A 19,625-nucleotide genomic window follows, 5' to 3' on the forward strand; every position below is an offset into this window, starting at 1 on the left:
GAACTCTCTTCACTTTAATCAGTACGGAATTATTTTGGTGTTGCACACAACATCCGTATACGACATGTGTGCATCAAAACATAACTCGGTCGGCTTTTTAAAGGTTCTACATGTAAGTACTAATTTACTGTTTTTGTTAATTTTATCACTTGGTAGCGAAATCGTTTTTACTGCTGGGTAAATTAGTGAAGGAGAACCTGTTTAGCACGTCCTTCACCCGTTAGCCTTAGCTTAGGTAAGCTAGCATACAAGCAAATTTGGTACTTTTCTTTCACGAGCTTGTGCAACTTTTGGATTTTAGTAGATGGGTTGAACTTTGGGCCCACAATGATTTCTTCATTTAGATATCAGAACTTGTTAGCTAGTTAGCATCTCGTGGGTGACTCAACTGTTTGAAATCAGTTGCAAAGTTTCAGTAGTAGATGTCGGCTAACTCTTCACACGTTGACCTTAATTGATTGACTTTATGAGAGATTACTGCGGAAAAGTCTCAAGACTTCCAAATGCAATCGAATTTATCATAATCTGTGGTCATGATCAGTATGTTTTTATCTTTCTGGGTGAACACTATCTTCTTAGAATCCCAGTAATCACAAAGAAATAAAAAGAGGGTTTTAAAAATAAAATGTGTTGGAGTGAAACTATATTGAAGAACTTCAACAATGATTCTAAATCTGGTTCTTTGGTAATGAAGCCCTGACAAACAAACATGAAACATTTTGACTTCATGCTATGTTTATAAGTCACAATAAATATAAGGATCAACGCGTTTCTCATTTGTTCTATATTATTGAACCAGATTTTGATAACTTTTGAAATTATAAAATGTGATGTTGTAAAATATTACAGTAGTAAAAAATTTTACAAAATATTTAAACTCATTTTGTGTCAAAAAATAATTGATGCATGAATAATTAGCTGTCTTTAGTCATTTTGACATCTGTCCCCCTCCAGCAGAAATACATACACCATCTCATGTAGACCAGAACTGCATCATGCTGCACTGCATTATTTTTACTATTACACAATTGCCTGCTGTGAGATGACATCTACCCACTGCTGTCTGATTCACAGTCTCCCATGTCTTCTGTCATATTTCCAGATTGTTGAAAGCAGACTGTGTTGAAGCTCATTTTGCTCCTTCTGAATCATGAGTGGCTCAAAGCCGGACATCCTGTGGTCTCCTCACCACCCGGACCGCTACGTCATCTGCGACTCTGAACTAGGACTGTATCGCATTGGGCCTGTGGGTGGCACAGAAACAAAGCCTGGCACTCTGCCACTCTCCGAAGAAACTGCTGCTACTTTATTGGCTATAAACTCTGACACCCCTTATATGAAATGTGTGGCCTGGTACCCGAAGCACGAGCCTGAGTGTTTACTTGCAGTGGGACAAGCTAATGGCAGAGTTGTGCTCACCAGTTTGGGCCAGAGCCACAACTCTACATGTAAAGAGCTAGTGGGGAAAGAGTTTGTGCCCAAACATGCGCGACAATGCAACACTTTAGCCTGGAACCCTGTGGACAACAACTTACTGGCTGCAGGGCTGGACAAGCACAGGGCCGACTTCTCTGTTCTTATTTGGGATATTAGCAGTAAGTTCGCCCCAGAGACCAGCGTAGCAGCTGAGAAAATCCGTATCTCAACTGTGGATTTGGATTCAAGCATGGTAGTGACTAAGCCATTGTATGAGCTTGGCCAAAACGATGCTTGTTTGTCTCTGTGCTGGTTGTTTCGAGACCCCAAGCTGCTCTTGGCTGGTATGCACAGGAACCTTGCAATATTTGACCTGAGAAACACCAGCCAGAAGATGTTTGTCAACACCAAGGCCATCCAGGGCGTGACAGTTGACCCACACTTCCACGACCGTGTAGCCTCCTTCTTTGAGGGGCAGGTGGCTATCTGGGACTTGAGAAAATTTGAGAAGCCTGTGCTCACACTTACAGAGCAGTCTAAACCTCTTACCAAGGTATGAAGGAGCCTTTTCCTGTTTTAAAGAGACATTTATTTAATGCTTCATTCTTTAGACTGTAGCTGTGTTTTGCTGTTTCCATTCTCAGGTGGCATGGTGTCCAACTCGTACCGGCCTTCTGGCCACGCTCACGCGTGACAGCAACGTCATCCGCCTGTACGACATGCAACACACTCCTACGCCCATCGGGGATGAAACAGAGCCCACCATCATCGAGCGGAGCGTGCAGCCATGTGAAAGCCAGATTGGCAGCTTTGCCTGGCACCCCTCCTCTCAGAACCGCATGGTGGTGGTGTCCGCGACCAACCGAGTCATGACTGATTTCACCGTGTTCGAGCGCATCTCTCTGGCCTGGAGCTCCACCACATCACTCATGTGGGCGTGTGGGAGACACTTATACGACTGCGCCGAGGATTCGGCCGAAGGAGCGGAGAGCACCGTTGAGAAAGACATCGCCACTAAGATGAGGGAGCGAGCTCAGTCCAGGTACGGACACGACACTCTGCAGGTGTGGAGAAACCACCTGCTGGCTGGAGGGAATGACCCCCAGCTCAAGTCCTTGTGGTACGATCTGTCCTATATCCTTTATGGTGATGAAGTGACAGAAATACTTGTGAGTAAAGGTAGAGCTTTTGAAGTAGCAAATCAACTTCCAAAAGTTTTAAAGCATTTTATGAAGACCGAGTTCAGAGAGACGCCGTTTTTCCTTGTCGTTTTTAAATATGGTCAGTCACTGAGTTTCACATGAAGGCTAAATGTGGAAATGATCTAACAGAATAGAATACAATAAGACTTTATTGTAATTGCTTCATGAGCAACTAAATTGCAGGTGGTCCACCCACAACTTTACTCAGAACACACAGGACATGAAATGTACACAGAACATATACACAGGATAATGTGCTAATTAATTCTATATTTCATGTAGGAGTCCCAGTTTATGGTTCTGGTTGGGGGGGTTTCAGTGGTTGATGCTATTTGATCTGCGTATGGCCGAGGGGAAGAAGCTGTTGGTGAGCCTAGTGGTGTGCCATCTGATTGACCTGTAGCACCGTCCCAAGGTCCATTTCCTTCATTAGCTGCCAATAGAAAATAGATGGGAAAACTCGGGTTAGAAAAGCCTGACGTTTCCACGTCAGACTGTAAATTTGCATTTTGGCTCATGACAGGGAAGGCTATTGTTGGTTTACCGTCCAGCAGAGCACATCTCAGCTAGTAGAAGCTAATCGTCAGCATTAGCAACTCCACCACACTGCAGAACTACATCAGCCTTGTGTTGTTTGTGGAGATAAAACAACCTCGCAGATCAGAGCCATTGGTAGAGTCCCGTTGCTGTTAGCCAATCAGAGATGAGATGTCTGAATCTAATCCATCCAACTAACTTCTAGTTCCTGAAACAGGAGTGCCATGGTAAACAAAGCCTTGCTCTGCTAACGGCTTCTAAAATGGAAGAATTTGGAAAGTGTCTTGCTGGACTGATGCAGTGTTTGTGAAAACACGCTAGCCTTTTCTCTTAACTTGTAAAAATAAACAAAACTTCCTGAAATCTATGAGGTCCGTGACACAGACATTTGTCAGAGATCATCTCTGCTGCTGTTGCTGCTGCTGGCAGGCAGTGTTTTTTTTTGTTGATCTTTACACCAGAGGCTTTACAAAATCAAGGTAAGCTAAAATCTTAATATTCTGCTAGTATCACTGTCATATGACCAAAACAGTTACATGCAATAACAACAGCCCCATCCGCCTGAAACACACACATTCGGCAGCAGTTTTACTTCTCGGATCGATACAGACATGTTTAACGATGACTAATATCGGCCGATATAGATATTGTTGCTGATATATCGTGTATACCTAATTACATCTTAGCTTTGAGTTCTACAGATATTGAGTCTTTGAAACGGTTTTGTTGATCTTTTTAAGATAAGCTGATTACAGTTTAAATCGGAGGTGGAAATGCATAACTGTAAGAATGAAATTTGATCTGGTCCAGTTGGTTATGATTCCTATGTAAGTTTCACATATGAAGCAGTGTGCAGAAGACATGGAACTAAAGCTGCAGGGGAACAAGCAGTCGTTGGTTTATTCTGGTATCAAGAACATCATCAGAACCAGCTCCGGTAGGAAAATAAATGGAGAAATGATTTCCAGAACATTCTTGTTGCTTGTTATTAGGTTGAGTTTTCTGTTGTCTTCCTTGTGCGTTAAGGCACCACAGAGAGCCGCCGCTGCTGGATCGGCTCGGACCGGCAGACAGACGTGCCGCGCTTTAGCAGTGAGGAGCGCTGCCTCGCCCTGCGGCTCTGTGGCTGGATCAGCCGGGGTCCTGACATCGACGTGGAGACCTTCCTGCGATCGCTGGAGCAGGAACGCGAGTGGGAGCGGGCGGCTGCCATTGCTCTGTTCAACCTGGACATCCGCCGGGCCATCCAGATCCTCAACAAGGGAGCCACTATGGAGAAGGGTGAGGGAAAGCTGGTCGGATTCGTCTCGTTTTCCTGTAAACCATCATCCTGGTCCAGGAGCAAACAGCATAATTAAAAATCTTAGAGATTCAAAGACGAAAGCCGTCTGCTTTATATGTCTGATGGTCCTCGGTACCCGGATATGAACGAAAACTAATAAAGTACCGTTGGAGGAAAAAAACAGAGCAAGCCAGCTTTCTAAAGCATTTTAAACACCGACAAGTCCAAAGTGCTGCACACTAACAGCAGTCACATAATACAACATAAAATCAGAAAGACTTAAAATCAATAAAATAATAAAAACAATAATATATTCAGGCAAGATAAAAATTAATGGTGGAACAATTGGTAGCAGGAGGTCACAGGTTCCATCCCCAGCTGTGAGCATGTTCTTTTCACGCTCCGATTTCCTCCCACAGACCAAAAACATGCATGTTGGGTTTATTGATGCTCTGCAGGTGACTACCATATAAATAAACATAAACATAATTAAAGGCATTCAGTGCTTAAAGTAACACTAAATATTTTTTTAAACTTTAAGCTAGAGCTTTAACTGATTGTTGGGTTAGTAACTCGACAAGTTCCATTATGTGACACCACTCTGCAGCCCTCTACTGGTCAGATACAGCACTTAACAGATTTGTGGAATAGGTGGGTGTCCTAGGGGGCGCTCTTAAATCTGCGTTATGGCTGTTAGCTATTTTCTGGGCAAGTTTGATCTTCTGTTGGCATCATGGCGGCGCTGGAAGTAAAAGCAAGAGAGTAATGTCTTTGGAGGTGAAGCAAAGAGCTAAAACCGGAGTAAACATCGGCGTGGCCTACACTAGTTTTAAGGAAGCTAAAAAAAGGCTGTGAAATAACAGGCTGATGGTGACCTAGCTTTGTTACTACAAGACTTGTAAATAATAATATTTTCTGTCCAACAGTGTGGATCTTTTTGATTTGTGGCTTATTTAGTAAGACATGGCTCATGTCAGTGTTGGCTTGTTGCTAGCGCTAGCTACAGCAGACTGGTGCAGGGATGTTGTAATTCCACTTTCAACCAGTAAGGCAGAGGAGCAGGAAACTGCTCAGTGTTACTTTAAGATAAAAATTTTCTGAAATTAGGACACATTATAAATCAAACTTTTTATCTAGAAAACAAATGCAAAGAAAAACAAAACATTTTACGTTCATTATTGGTATTTTTGAGAAAACTTGGAATTGCAGGTCAAAGATCATTTATTACTGAAGTTAGGTGAAGACCAAGATGGAGAGGCTTTGTAAGTGTTACAAACTTTTCTCCTAAACATTTTAACTGGAATGTTTTTCTATCCAATAATCTTCAAACATGTTTTTGGTTCAGAAACCCAAATCTGTGCTCTCCAGCACAACCATCGTTTCTCCTTTAATAAAATGTTCCTTTAAAATAAGGAAGGCTTTGTTTTTTGTTGGTAATTGTGTTAGGATGGAAACATCTGAATGATTTTTGCCCCGTTCTAATGGAGGTGGTCCCACCTCCTGGTGGGAAAATCCAACCACCAACGAGTGCCGCTACCTAGCAACCAGTGTTTTCATGTGCTTGTGAGGGTGTTCGGAAACATGGACGTAATCTATGGATTTTAAATGAATCTAGACACAAAGCATCATCTCTAGAGCTAATGAAATAAAATTCCTTGAGGAAAAACAATGGAATTTGAAAAATGTGACAGCAAAAGGCTCGTGTTTTCTCACACTGCAAAGTTGTCACACTCAAGTTAAACGAAAATGGAGAGAGAGAATGCTGATGTTTACACACGTGTGACCTAGAAAATGTCACCAATGTGGGTTGAGCGTTTTTCTGTTGTGTGTTCTAATGAGAGTTTCCTGAGCATGACTGATGCAGTCATTCATTAGATAAAGTGTGTAAACACCTCATCTGGAACCATGCTTTTACTCTGAAAAGCTACATGCAGCCTTATGTAATAATACAGATAATCACTCATCAGTTGAAGAGCATAGGTAAGCTCACATCTCAAAGGGTTATAAATACTATAAAAATACATGCATAAAATATTTAAATTTGTGACTAAACACTTCAACCAGTGCTTCCTCAGAATGGAGTGAAACAGGAAACGTTTGCTATCAGATCGGAGCGCTACAATTATGCTGTTTCTCAAGCCACCCAGACTGTCTCTAAAAGTAAATATTAACTTTCTTGCTGTAAAGTGAAAACACCCAACTGGCACTGTCCCCTTTAGGGGTCCCACAGAAAATCCCAGAATGCTCTGAAGACGTTCACTCAAAAACAAAAGTGGTTCTTTTTTTAATTCAATTTTGCTGAAATGCAAAACCTAAATAAAGAAGCAGCTCATATAATATTTTCATACATTTGAATCTTCCTGTTCTTGCTTCGACTATCACTTAACTGATGTCTAAAATCTCACCTTAAGGTTGAATATTTAAGTTGTACAGAAACCAAAGGCGGATAGGCGGATTGGTGCTGCATTTACGGTGATGAGGGCGTTGTATCGGTGAAGAGAGAGCTGAGCTGGAAATCGAAGCTCTTGATTTATCGGTTGATCCACGTTCCAACCCTCATCTTTGGCATGAGCTTTGGGTAGTGGCCGAAAGAAAGAGAATGTGGATACAAACGGCCAAAATGAGGTTTCTCTACCGGGTATCTGGCCTTAGAGATAGGGTGAGAAGCTCTGTCATCCAGGAGGGGCTCAGAGAAGATCCGCTGCTCCTCCACATCGAGAAGAGCCAGTTGAAGTGGCTTGGGCATCTGTTTAGGATACCTCCTGGATGCCTCCATGTTGAGGTTTTCCCATTTGGGCTGAATGGCTGGGGAGAGGGAAGTCTGGGCTTCCCTACTTAGTCTGCTGCCTCCGCGACCCGAACCCAGATATGCAAAAGAAAATGGATGCATGATTGAATGGCTGGCAGGAAATCTTGGGTGGATAGATGATGGATGGATACATAAATGAATGGATGCATAGGTGGATAGATGCATAGATGGATGGATGGATGGATGGATGGATGGATGGATGGATGGATGGAGAAACCAAAGTGTATTGCTTTAACAGTGTGTTGATCACAGCCCCAGATTTGCAAAAACGTGAGAATCATCTGCTGCCCCTTTGTTCAGAAGATAAAAATTTCAGATTGTACAACCTTATGTTGCTGAGCTTTAGAGACATGTAGTTGGGCTTCTTGTTAACATTTAGTCACTAAAACCCCCAACAAAGTATTAAACCTTACATGAAACTGGAGGATAATTTTATGAAGCTCCACCTACTTTGAAGACACAACCATAAAATCCTTTATGACCTGATTGCAGTAGAAACAGAAAATACATCCTCTTCCTCTGACCGACAGGTGACCTGAACCTGAACGTGGTTGCCATGGCGCTGTCCGGCTACACCGATGAGAAGTCCTCCCTGTGGAGGGAGATGTGCAGCTCTCTGAGGCTGCAGCTTAAGAACCCCTACCTCTGCATCATGTTTGCCTTTCTGACCAGTGAGCCTGGAGCCTATGATGGCGTGCTGGTAAGAAAAATCCCAGGATGGTGGACCTTTAAAGCTAGTTGGTGGAAAACACAACACTGGCCCTTTTGTTTTGACTTTATATAAAGCTTTATTTATTCTTCACACAGTAAGACACTGGCGGGTTATACCTCAGTGATCTTTATATGGAAAATTCTCAGGTGTGCAGGAAGAGGTGTTTCACATTTCACCGTAACACTTAAAAGTTGTTATGTAAAGAGGAACCTTTGCCCAAAGCTAAGTGCTAGTTTATGTTCTTTACACCCTTTCTGTTCTGTTATACTCAGGCTTCTGTTTGGTATTATTTTAATTTATCCTCCTTACCTTTTTCAGGTCAAAACAAGTCATTTTTTGCTCCTGTTGGTTTAAAATCATTAAAGTTGTTGTGTCTTTTTAAAACAAGAATTCTGCATCTGTTTCAGTACGAGAGCAGCGTTGCCGTGAGGGACAGAGTAGCGTTCGCCTGTATGTTTCTCAGCGATGCGCAGGTAACAGCAGCTGATCATGTTCTGGCAGGACTGCATCGTTGCTCCCGCTAACCTTTCTGTGCACGTCGTCGGAGTCTGTTCACGTAAATCGGGTTTATTTTGCTTGTTTTGCTGCAGCTGCCACATTACATTGACAAATTGACCAATGAGATGAAGGAGGCGGGAAACCTGGAGGGCATCCTGCTGACGGGCCTGACTAAAGATGGAGTGGATCTGATGGAGAGCTTTGTGGACCGAACTGGAGATGTTCAGACGGCTAGCTTCTGCACGCTGAAGGTACTCTTGGGGTCGTAATGAAAACACAAAACTGTGGACCTCAATCCCGATAGTAGGCAGTCTAAACAGGAAGCTCACATTTTTTCTCAGATTTTAGAAGGCGCTATATCAAATACAGGCCATTTACCATCTATTTATTAAAGACTTGTCTATAAGAAATGTCGCCAACTCTGCCTTGATCCTTTCGTAAATGAGCACACGATCTGTGATTGACGTGTGTATGTAGGTCGATGTCAAATGCTATTGGCTAATGCTGAGCAGCAGTCAATTCAAATTGCGTGGGGCTCTGCAGGACGGAGGTTACGCTTAGCTAAAAGAAATAGCATTACATTATCGCCCAGCCTTTCCACTAGATGTGTGCGGGGTGATCAACGTAAGGAACTTTTCTTTCCAGATGCTTTACACTGCTTTTGTGAATGACTTCCTGTCTGGCTCGATCTGAACGGCGAAGTTTGACGCATTCTGTAAGTGTAAGCAATGCGCCCCCTACTTCTGAGACGCTTCCAAAATGACTCTTTGCGGTCAGTGGAAATGCACTTATCCGCTTAAACGATGGCTAATTGCTGAGTTCTAGTGGTGTGTCCGTTAAGGTGCCAGAGGAGTCAGAGTTCCCATCACTACTGCGTACAATGTTTCACGGACGTTACGCATTGCCTACGCACCTGGTGGAAAGGGCCGGTCACAGTACAGGGTCACTAATCACTTTTACGGGTTTCTAAAATAAATAATTTCGTGAAATGGGGGAAACTCTGGATTGGTTTTAACTTTTTTTACATTGACTAATCAAGGCTACAAATACTTACTCCAAATACCTGGCCTGTCTCGTTTATCAGGGTTCCCCGGGTGAAGTGTTGAAAGACCCGCGAGTTCAATGCTGGATCGAAAACTACCGCAACCTGCTGGACGCGTGGAGATTCTGGCACAAACGGGCCGAGTTTGACATCCTCAGAGGCAAGCTGGACCCCAGCTCCAAACCTCTCGCCCAGGTAATAAATATAAAAGTCATCTTTGAATTGTTTTATTTTTTGCTTTTCAACATTTTATCTTTTAGTTAATTTAACAGAAAACTGAACACGGTGACTTAGGGAAAATTTGTCACAAGTGTTTTTAAATGATTTAGTCGCAAAATATTTACCAAATTCAGGTTAAAGATTAATTAGCGAATGGCTGTCCTCATGAAACAGCTTTGTTGTGTTTTGACAAACAATCACATGCTTTTGGTTTCTTTGTGATGCAGAACCAGAACACTCAAAGCCGTCCAGGAGTTTTCTTTAACATGTTACACATTAATACGTTCACAACCGTGTTTGTTAACCCTCAGTTAGTTTTTATCAAGCAGTCTGATAGAGGTGTCAGCTGACTGCTTGTGGTTTACAGCTTTGATGCTGGAAATCTGTTGTGCTAAAGGTGTGCAGGAGATGTTTTTCTTGCTGTTCAAGCAAGCTACTTTAAAAAAAAAGAAGAAAAAAAAAACACACAATTCAAAAGTCCAAATCCCTTTCTTTTGGGTTCACCCCTAAGCCACGCCTCCAGAATACAGAAAAGGGCAATGTTTGTTCCAAAGAGTTCACTTTTTACCTTTTTGACCTGTAGTTGCACCAAACATAACACCCCTACTTAACTGTGTGTTTTTTTAGTACGCTAGGTAGTGTAGCTGGCTCGGCTCTGAATTCACTTCCTGTTTGGCTTTTCCAGATTGAGAAGGTTTGATTTGTGCACATTGAGTGGTACGTGCAAAGGGGAGAGGGACGATCAGAGGGCAGTTTGATGGATGGATCTGGGTCTATTCATTAAGAACGGGACATTCACAGTGACTGGTTGAGGATTTTCTAGGACTGTGCATTTCAGAGATGATTAAAATGATTCATTTTTGACAAAACATTCAATTTATTGGTTGCCATCGGTGTGTGAATTGTATTTCAAGCAATATGGCAGAAATGCTTCAGAAAAACATCCCCTACCCCTCGTTTAAATGAACAAATTCTTCACATTAGTAGGAGGGGCGATGATTTCAGAGGAGTTAAGTGCCCGACCCCCGTATCCAGAGGGTTGCAGGTTTCTGCTCGGGCGGTTGCCGTCGTTGTGTCCTTGAGCAAGACACATCAGCCTCCTTGCCAGCTGGTGGTGGTTGGAGGGACCTGTGATGCCTTTGTATGGCAGCCTCGCTTCCGTCAGTGCGCCTCAGGGCAGCTGTGGCTACAATGTAGCGCATCACCATATATTCAGTGTGTGAATTTGTGCGTGTGCTTTTGCGATTGATGTTGTGTAACGTGCCTTTGTGGGTTGTAGAACCCTAGAAGGCTCTTTATCAAATATATATGTTTTTTTAATGTGTGACTAAAAGTGAACTGCTGCTGTAGGTAGGACTTAAAGGAACATCATGGAAGTTTGACAGCCAGAACATGTATAGAAATAATAAATTTCTTCTTCATACATTCTCCTGCAAGGTCCTGTAGAATGAGCCCTGGCATTTTTACTGTGATTGCCTGTTTTTCTGTAAAATCACAGAAAAAGAGATTTGCTTTGGTCGAGCAGGCTGCTTCATGCGCGTTCACGCTCAGGCATAGCCCGTAGCATTTGCTATCCGTAGCTTTAGCGGCAGAGAGCGAGGTAGTGCCAACTGAGCGACTTTGTCGCTGTTCCTAACGCCTAGTGACAAACCTAGCTACATTTCTGAGGACCCTTAGCTACTTTCTGTAGAACTTTCTTCTAGATATTTCCTGCAAATTAGCAACAAAATAGCCATTTTCGCTCCGAACCGTTCTTTGGTTTGACGTTGTTTCAGGTGTCATCAAGGATATAAATGTTACAGATACATCAAATGTTACTGGTGCGTAGCTCACCTTGTAAGTTGTCTGACGCTCATGCAGAAGACCTGGGTTCAATTCTGGGTGTGAACATAGTTCATTTAGAGTTTCTTTTGACTTGAATCTGCACCGAAGGGCCTTGAGTGTCTGTTAGTGCCTGTTTTTGTCTTCTTAAACTGTTGCTTTGCACTATCTTCCATTGGGAAAAGAGAAGGAAACTCATCTGTGGGTTATTCCTGTTGTCTAGTAGCTCCAGTTTGGGCCAATTGAAAACAATAAGTGCAATCAGGGGCTGTAAACGAGCTGTTTCTGCCCTCCCTGAAAGCACTCATCAGGTGATCTAGGTGGGCTGTCCTCTCACCTAAAGCAAAGCTTAACAAGCAACTGCAAGCACTTTCAAACAGACTTGAATCTGCACAGAAGGGCCTTGAGTGTCTGTTAGTGCCGGTTTTTTCTTCTTAAACTTGCAATCAGCTGCTGCATGAACACCTGTTTCCAATTAGTAGCACAGCATAAGTTTGGTGGCATAACTGAAGCGTCAGCGGAAGCGTCAGTCCTTGTGTCTCAGCCCCTCAGGTGTGAAGACACTCCGGGGTAAAGACATACGTGTCTACTTGCGCGTGTCCACAGAGCAGACAAACTTGACCCAGACGCTGCTCCATCAACACCTAGCAAAATGTGCCATTGTCCTATACCTGTGATCACTGGCTTCAGAGGAAGGTCACACACAGCAAACCACTTTCGCAACCTTCAAAACCTCCGCTCGCTAAAACCAACTCCCCCCGAAGACACCCACCTGTCTATGGGACTTTGGAACTGCCAATCAGCTGTAAACAAAGCTGACTTCATTACTGCATATGCTAACCACCTGTCACTCGATGCACTGGCTCTCACTGAGACCTGGATCCAATCATGTGACAATGCTACCCCATCTGCTCTGTCAGTTAACCACACTTTCTCCCACACTTCACGTGCATCTGGCCGAGGTGGTGGAACGGGCATGTTAATTTCCAATAAATGGATATACAGTCAGTTGCTACCCATCACTAAATACAACTCCTTTGAATACCATGCCATCCAGGTAACTGTACCGAAAACGTTCTTTTTGGTTGTCATATATCGACAACCAGGTCAACTCAAGAGACCTTGATGAACTCGACACCCTGCTTTCTTCCATTCCTGAGCACGACTGTCCCACAATGGTCCTTGGAGACATGAATATTCACCTGGACAATCCCAGCTCATCAGGCTTCCTGTCACTAATGTCATCATTTGATTTAAAACTAGTACAAAGCCCTCCAACTCACAAAGCTGGAAAAGCACTTGACCTCATTTTCTCCAGAAACTGTGCCATAGACACAATCTCAGTCACACCGCTGCATCTTTCGGATCATTACTTCATCCATTTCAGCACGACTCTACAAGGGAGGTCCACTGCTTCCTCCCCAATGGTCTCATTCTACCGCTACCTCCACAATCTGGCATCCAACCACTTCTCCTCTCTTGTTGCCTCCAATCTTCCATCTCCCAGCACATTCTCTGCTTATGAAGTGAATGATGCTACCAAGTCACTCTGCTCCACACTCTGCTCTTGTCTTAACAACTTGTGCCCTTTAGCCACTAGACCTGCTAGATCCTCTCAGCCGCACCCTTGGCTAAATGATACCCTCCGGGCTCTACGCACCAATCTTAGAGCTGCGGAACGGAAATGGCGCAAAACAAAAGATCCTGGTGATCTATTGAAATTTCAGGAATTACTGTCCTCATTCTCTGCCAGCATCACTGATGCAAAGAAAGCTTTCTACACTGACCAAATTCTCAGCACTACTGACTCTCGGAAACTATTTTCAACATTCAAAACTCTGCTCACCCCTCCATCTCCACCTCCTACTAACAATCTATCAGCTGACACCTTTGCCTCATTCTTCACTGACAAAGTGGCAGCTATAAGCAAACAGTTTACTCAACTGGCCACTCCTGAACATTCACTACCACAAACTCCTTCTAGCCCGACCATATCAGGCCCTACTGCTTCATTTTCCTCTTTTTCCCTGTCACTGAGAACTGTGTGTCCAAGCTTCTCGCGTGCAGCCGCCCTACTACATGCCCACTTGACCCCATTCTGACTAAGCTGCTCCAAGCTATTGCTCCAACAGTAGCCGCAGCAGTCACACATGTGATCAACGCATCACTGACATCCGGTACATTTCCCACCTCTCTCAAGCATGCTCAGGTTAAACCACTGCTAACAAAAACATCTCTTCCTCCAAATCATGTGGAGAACTACCGACCTATCTCTCTCCTCCCTTTTCTGTCCAAAATCATTGAAAGGGTGGCTTTCAAGCAGATCACAGAATACCTCTCACAAAACTGTCTGCTTGACCCTTACCAATCTGGGTTCAAAAAGGGCCACTCCACTGAAACTGCTCTGTTAGCAGTGACTGAATCCTTAAAAGAAGCTAGAGCGACAGACAAATCCTCAGTGCTTATCCTGCTCGACTTATCGGCAGCATTTGACACTGTCAACCATGGCTTCCTTTTGTCCACACTCTCTAGCATGGGCATCACAGAGAAAGCACACGCCTGGTTTAAATCTTACCTCACAGGACGATCATTCAGTGTATCTTGGCTTGGACAATCCTCTACCGTGCACCATCTTGCCACAGGAGTCCCCCAGGGCTCTGTACTTCTCTTTGCCATATACACCACCTCACTGGGTGAGATCATTCGATCACATGGCTTCTCCTACCACTGCTATGCAGATGACACCCAGCTCTATCTGTCATTTCCACCGGACGACCACACTGTCTCTGCACGAATATCAAACTGTCTCTCTGACATCTCAAAATGGATGAAATCCCACCATCTCCAACTCAACCTCTCTAAAACTGAACTACTTGTCATCCCAGCAAAACCATCCATACAGCACAATATCTCAATCCAAAATGACTTCCTATCTCTGGCTCCTTCAAAGGCAGTTCGAAATCTGGGTGTTGTGATTGATGAGCACCTGACCTTTAAAGATCATGTTGCCTCTGTTGCTCGTTCATGCCGCTTAGCGCTGTACAACATACGAAAGATCAGACCATACCTAACACAACATGCCACCCAGCTCCTGGTGCAATCTACTGTCATCTCCCGCCTTGATTACTGCAATGCCCTTCTAACTGGTCTTCCAGGCAGTACTGTGAGACCTCTTCAAATGGTCCAGAACGCAGCAGCGCGTCTGGTCTTCAACCAGCCAAAAAGAGCACACGTCACCCCTCTGTTCATTGAGCTCCACTGGCTACCGCTAGCAGCACGCATCAAATTCAAATTGCTAACACTAGCATACAAAGTCTGAGATGGTACGGCTCCCATCTACCTGAATCCTCTTGCAAAGGCTTACGTCTCGGCCCGGCGGCTCCAGTCATCACAGGATCGTCGGCTAGCAGTGCCTACACCACGCTCAGGACAATCCAGACTTTTCTCATGTATTGTTCCACAAATGTTGAATGACCTTCCAAGCACTACCAGAACTGCGGCTTCCTTTTCAATTTTCAAGAAACTCCTGAAGACCCTGCTCTTCAGAGAGCATCTTCTTAACTAGCACCTTGCCTGCACCCGTCCCCCCTCTCTACTGTCTACTGTCCACTCCTTGTTCCCTCCTCTCCATGACTGATGTCAATGTTGTTGTTGTTATTGTTGTTGTTAGCCTCAAGGGCAATATGCCGATTATCACTTGTAAGTCGCTTTGGACAAAAGCATCTGTTAAATACATAAACATAAACATAAACACATTCTTTTTTTTACATTAATGGTATTTTTTTTACAGTGAAATGCTCACATTTTTATTTGAGACTCGCCGAACGGCATTGAATTCACAGATAAAAAAGATGTGGGTTCAACTTTCATTTTGGAGCAATTTTTCAAGCAAGGGAAGGGAATGATCTGAGCATGCAGGAGGACTGACCCATCATAAACCTTTGTCGGCTGTGCTGAAGAGAAAGGTACAGAACCAAATTATTTAATTAGCTGCGTGTTCTCCTGTCCTCTGGGCCACACACACACACACACACACACACACACACACACACACACACACACACACACACACACACACACACACACACACACACACACACACACACACACACACACACACACACACACACACACACACACACACACACACACACACACACACGGGACTGTCTCAGCTGTTATCTTCATTAAGGAGTGTGCACGTACAGCATGCGCGCCTCGTGCACGAGCCTACTATTGAAGCTGCTGTTATGCTTTTGGCCTGAGGAGGCAATCGCGAGCATAAAAGTTCAAAAGTCCAAAAAGTCCCTTTAAGGCCCATTTCAGCTCAGGTCATTTTAGTGGGATTTTTGTGACATTCGCAGGTCTCCGTTTCGTCGGGCTGGGTTGCAAGGACCGCTTTCCCGACAGAGTATGTCAACTAGGGTATTCACTTGGAAATAGCCCAAAAGAGTTGCTGGTCAGGACTTCAGCAGACGTTGCCAGACAACCAGCAATTGAAAAATTGGATGAGTTGGTGGTGAAGCAGTATGGAAGGAAAACGAAAAAGAGAAGCGTTTAGCTTTCGAAACTCTCAACACTAAAAATTGAGGCATAAATCTTTCCACAGCGCTTTTTTTACAGAGTTTGAAGGTGTGGTTGATTGAAAAACCTGTTTTTTATCGTTTGTTCTGATTATAATCAGCCACTCTTGAGTTTTCTTATGCATGCTGAACATGAAAATAGTCTCCTACACCTATCTCCTGCATTAGCATCTGATAGAAAATAGACGGTGAAACTCTAGGATTTGAAAATTTATCTGAAGTCGTCTGAAGCTCAGCTGTGATGTGGGCAACTTTTAGGTCCAAGAAATGGTACACCGTTGTATTTTTTAATCCACAAGAGCATCTTTCAAGGCATTCATTTCTACTAGAGACCACTGCAAATGTGATGATTAAATGAGTTAACCAATCCTTTAAAAAAACTGCGTTTCCCCTGGTCATTGAATGTCACACAGCCACTCTCCCAGTCCTCCAAAAGTGATTAAATTATGGCGTGCTATGACAAAATAAAACTTTTAACAATAATATTCATGGATGCCGTTTGGTGCTGGTCAGTGGCATCACTCACTGCTGAAACAGTCGCGACATGCTAACGTGTTAGCCAAGTCCTGAAAGGGATGCTTTTTTTATGGAGACACTTCGGCTGAGAGGACCTAGCCACTGTATTTTCTCTGTAACCTCATCCCTCTGCCAGGAATTTCCTGGAACTCTTATGGTGGAAACGTGGCTTTAGTGTTCTTTGGTGACGTTCCTACCAACACTGTTAAGTATTATGTTGGGATTATTGCTGTTTTATCTAAAACACATCTTCCTCTTAAGTCCTGGCAGCTGGAGAGTCTGCAGTCGTTGGTTTTACCTTCACGCTCACTGGTGCTTATCAGCCAACCCCCGTGTTTGTTTTCGGCAGGTGTTTGTGAGCTGTAACTTCTGTGGGAAGTCCATCTCCTACAGCTGCTCGGCGATGCCCCACCAGGGTCGAGGCTTCAGCCAGTACGGGGTCAGCGGCTCACCCACTAAATCAAAGGTCACCAGTTGTCCCGGCTGCAGGAAACCACTGCCACGCTGTGCCCTCTGCCTCATGAACATGGGCACACCTGTCTCCAGCTGCTCAGGTAGACGACATTAGAGAAGCTTCATTCCTGCGTAGCATATTCAATGGGTTTTCAATTGTGGATGAATCTTTTTGGCAGGACCTGGAAAGTCTGATGAGAAAGTGGATTTAACAAGGGAGAACAAACTCTCCCAGTTCAACAACTGGTTCACCTGGTGTCACAACTGTCGACACGGTGGCCACGCAGGTCACATGCTCAGCTGGTTCAGGTAGTAGACGTGTGCGAACGTAGTTTGAACCCTTGCTCTGTCCTGTCACTGGCTGTTTGTTTTTGTAACAAAATAGTTTCAATTTGGTCTCAATCTGGCTTTTTTATTCAATTTAAGTTTCATTAGTATATTTTTATTTAATTACATTACTTTTAACAGAAAATAAGAGAAATAAATAGATGATTAAAATCTAAAACAAAAGAACATTTGACATATTAGACCATTGGATTTTCAGAGCATTAACTAAAATTACCATAAAGCCCAACAACAGCAATAATAATAATAATAATAATAATAATAATAATAGAATATTCTTTGTTATAAAACTATTATAATTGTAAATATTAGCTGAATATTTTCATCATTACATCATTTCATTGCTTCCCTTACATTTTCTGTGTTAAAACCCTTTTTCAGAGACCACACAGAGTGCCCGGTGTCGGCTTGCACGTGTAAATGTATGCAGTTGGACACCACGGGGAACCTGGTGCCTGCAGACAGCAGCTAAACAGGAGACGCGTGTTGGAAACCGAAGCCAAACACGAGTCAGAAGCCAAGCAGTGCAGGCTGACTGCTGCGTGGCCACACCGACCACCGGGCAGAGGACAAAAGGAGTGCCAGCAGATCCCCCCTTCTCTCAAGTGGCTGCTTGAATAGAAACAAATACTGTTAAGTGATTGTCTAGTGAATGTCATGTACTAATGGAGCCTATATGAAAAAGGGAAGATTACTAAATAAAAGGCAGAAAGGGAGCAAATGCTCATTTACTGCTCTGCTAATAACAAAATCACTCTCAGGAGAAATGTTAGAGGCCTTGCTGTTATCAGCCTCTCCTGATCTAACCCGAATCAGGATTCTGGTTTTTAGATAATCGCTTTGTGGAAATGTGATCACAGGTGCCAACAAATCTGATTTGTGTTTTAGAAACTTATTTAATGTCTTTGTTTTTGATGACATACCTCATGAAAGTTGTGTTTGGGTTAAGAGCCCCCCCCCCCCCCCTTCCCCCGGGTGACAACAACAACCATCTCCTGCTCTCCTTGTGCTGCCACTCCTCATCTGGCATTGTGCAGCAGGAGGTGGCTTTGGGGGGGAGGAATGTGGGAGGGCGCGCCTGTATTCACCAGCCCACTCCAGACCCGTGGTCTATGAAAGAAGCTCCCTAGAAAACGGCAGCTGCTCGGCTCTGACAAGACCCTCCAGATTGTTCCTCATAAAGAACCTCAGCTGCCGGAACACTATTGATTCAAAGAAGAAGGGAGAACAGCCTGAGCCCTGTACACCCCCCTGTTATGACCAACAGATATAAAAACTGTCCCTTTCTTTTATTCACCCCTCCTCACCGATTCTTAAATTGCACCCAGTATCTATGCATACCCCACACCGCTCTCGGGACGGGCGCCATCTGTGGGGTGACCGTCTTGTGTAAACCACATTGTAAATGTTTGCCTCCTTCTGTGCCACCTTCTCCAGCCCAGAGAGTCATTGTAAGTGAGAGGCGGCCTGCTCCAGAGCTGGCTAAATCACTTAGTCATGGGAGGAGTGGGGGGGATGCACAGGCGCTACTGTAAGCAGCATTTATCAGGACCTGGTGTGGGAGGTTTTCAAGGCCTGCATGCTCTTTTGTGAACCATTTCGGATTGAAGTCGACAAATTAGGGAGCCGTGTAGCGTGCTGATAAACAGAGTGGCTGGGTTTTCATCCTTTCACAGTTTCACGTGTTTGCCTTCAGAATAAATCCCTTCTGACAAATTGGAAAGCTGCTGAACTGGGGTCATTTCTATGAGTTTACATGGTTTGTTTTTACATTTTGTTTTATTGACCTACATTGTTGGTAACATGTTTACTGTCACCGAAAGTAACCAGGGAATCCTCGACTATGCAAACGAACTCCGTTTTAGCTCTAAATGAAGATTCTAAAACAATAGTGGAAAGCAACAATCTGTTGCAATTTTCTTTGCAAATGGACTTTGGTTGTTATGGGATAGTTAGTTCTCTGTGTTGGCTTAGAGGCTGAGGTTGAAACTTTGTCTTGCCTTTGGAAACAGCTGTTGACCGACTGTCTCACCACATTTATTGGCCAAACATGTTAAGGCATAAAAGGAATTTGACCTGAATTTCTTGAAACTCTCAAAAACACATGCATGAGTGGCTCGGCAGAGCTTAATGTAACAATCCAGGGCACTTCAGATGAAGTGGTTGTGTCTGATTAAAGGTTCAAAACCC

General features: G+C 43.8%; 1 protein-coding gene across 1 annotated transcript; it reads left to right on the plus strand.

Annotated features, from left to right (window-relative positions):
• Positions 1-20: 20 nt before the first annotated feature.
• On the plus strand, positions 21-18,156 carry mios (missing oocyte, meiosis regulator, homolog (Drosophila)). Its single transcript, XM_015949804.3, has 12 exons — positions 21-112; positions 1,103-1,969; positions 2,061-2,550; positions 3,994-4,092; positions 4,182-4,436; positions 7,777-7,946; positions 8,366-8,431; positions 8,549-8,707; positions 9,541-9,693; positions 16,987-17,191; positions 17,270-17,399; positions 17,817-18,156. The coding sequence occupies exons 2-12, from the start codon at positions 1,151-1,153 to the stop codon at positions 17,905-17,907; spliced, it is 2,637 nt and encodes an 878-aa protein (XP_015805290.1). The 5' UTR covers positions 21-112; positions 1,103-1,150; the 3' UTR covers positions 17,908-18,156.
• Positions 18,157-19,625: the final 1,469 nt, after the last annotated feature.

This window comes from Nothobranchius furzeri, chromosome 5 (assembly GCF_043380555.1).
Source record: "Nothobranchius furzeri strain GRZ-AD chromosome 5, NfurGRZ-RIMD1, whole genome shotgun sequence".
NCBI classification, from domain to species: Eukaryota; Metazoa; Chordata; class Actinopteri; order Cyprinodontiformes; family Nothobranchiidae; genus Nothobranchius; species Nothobranchius furzeri.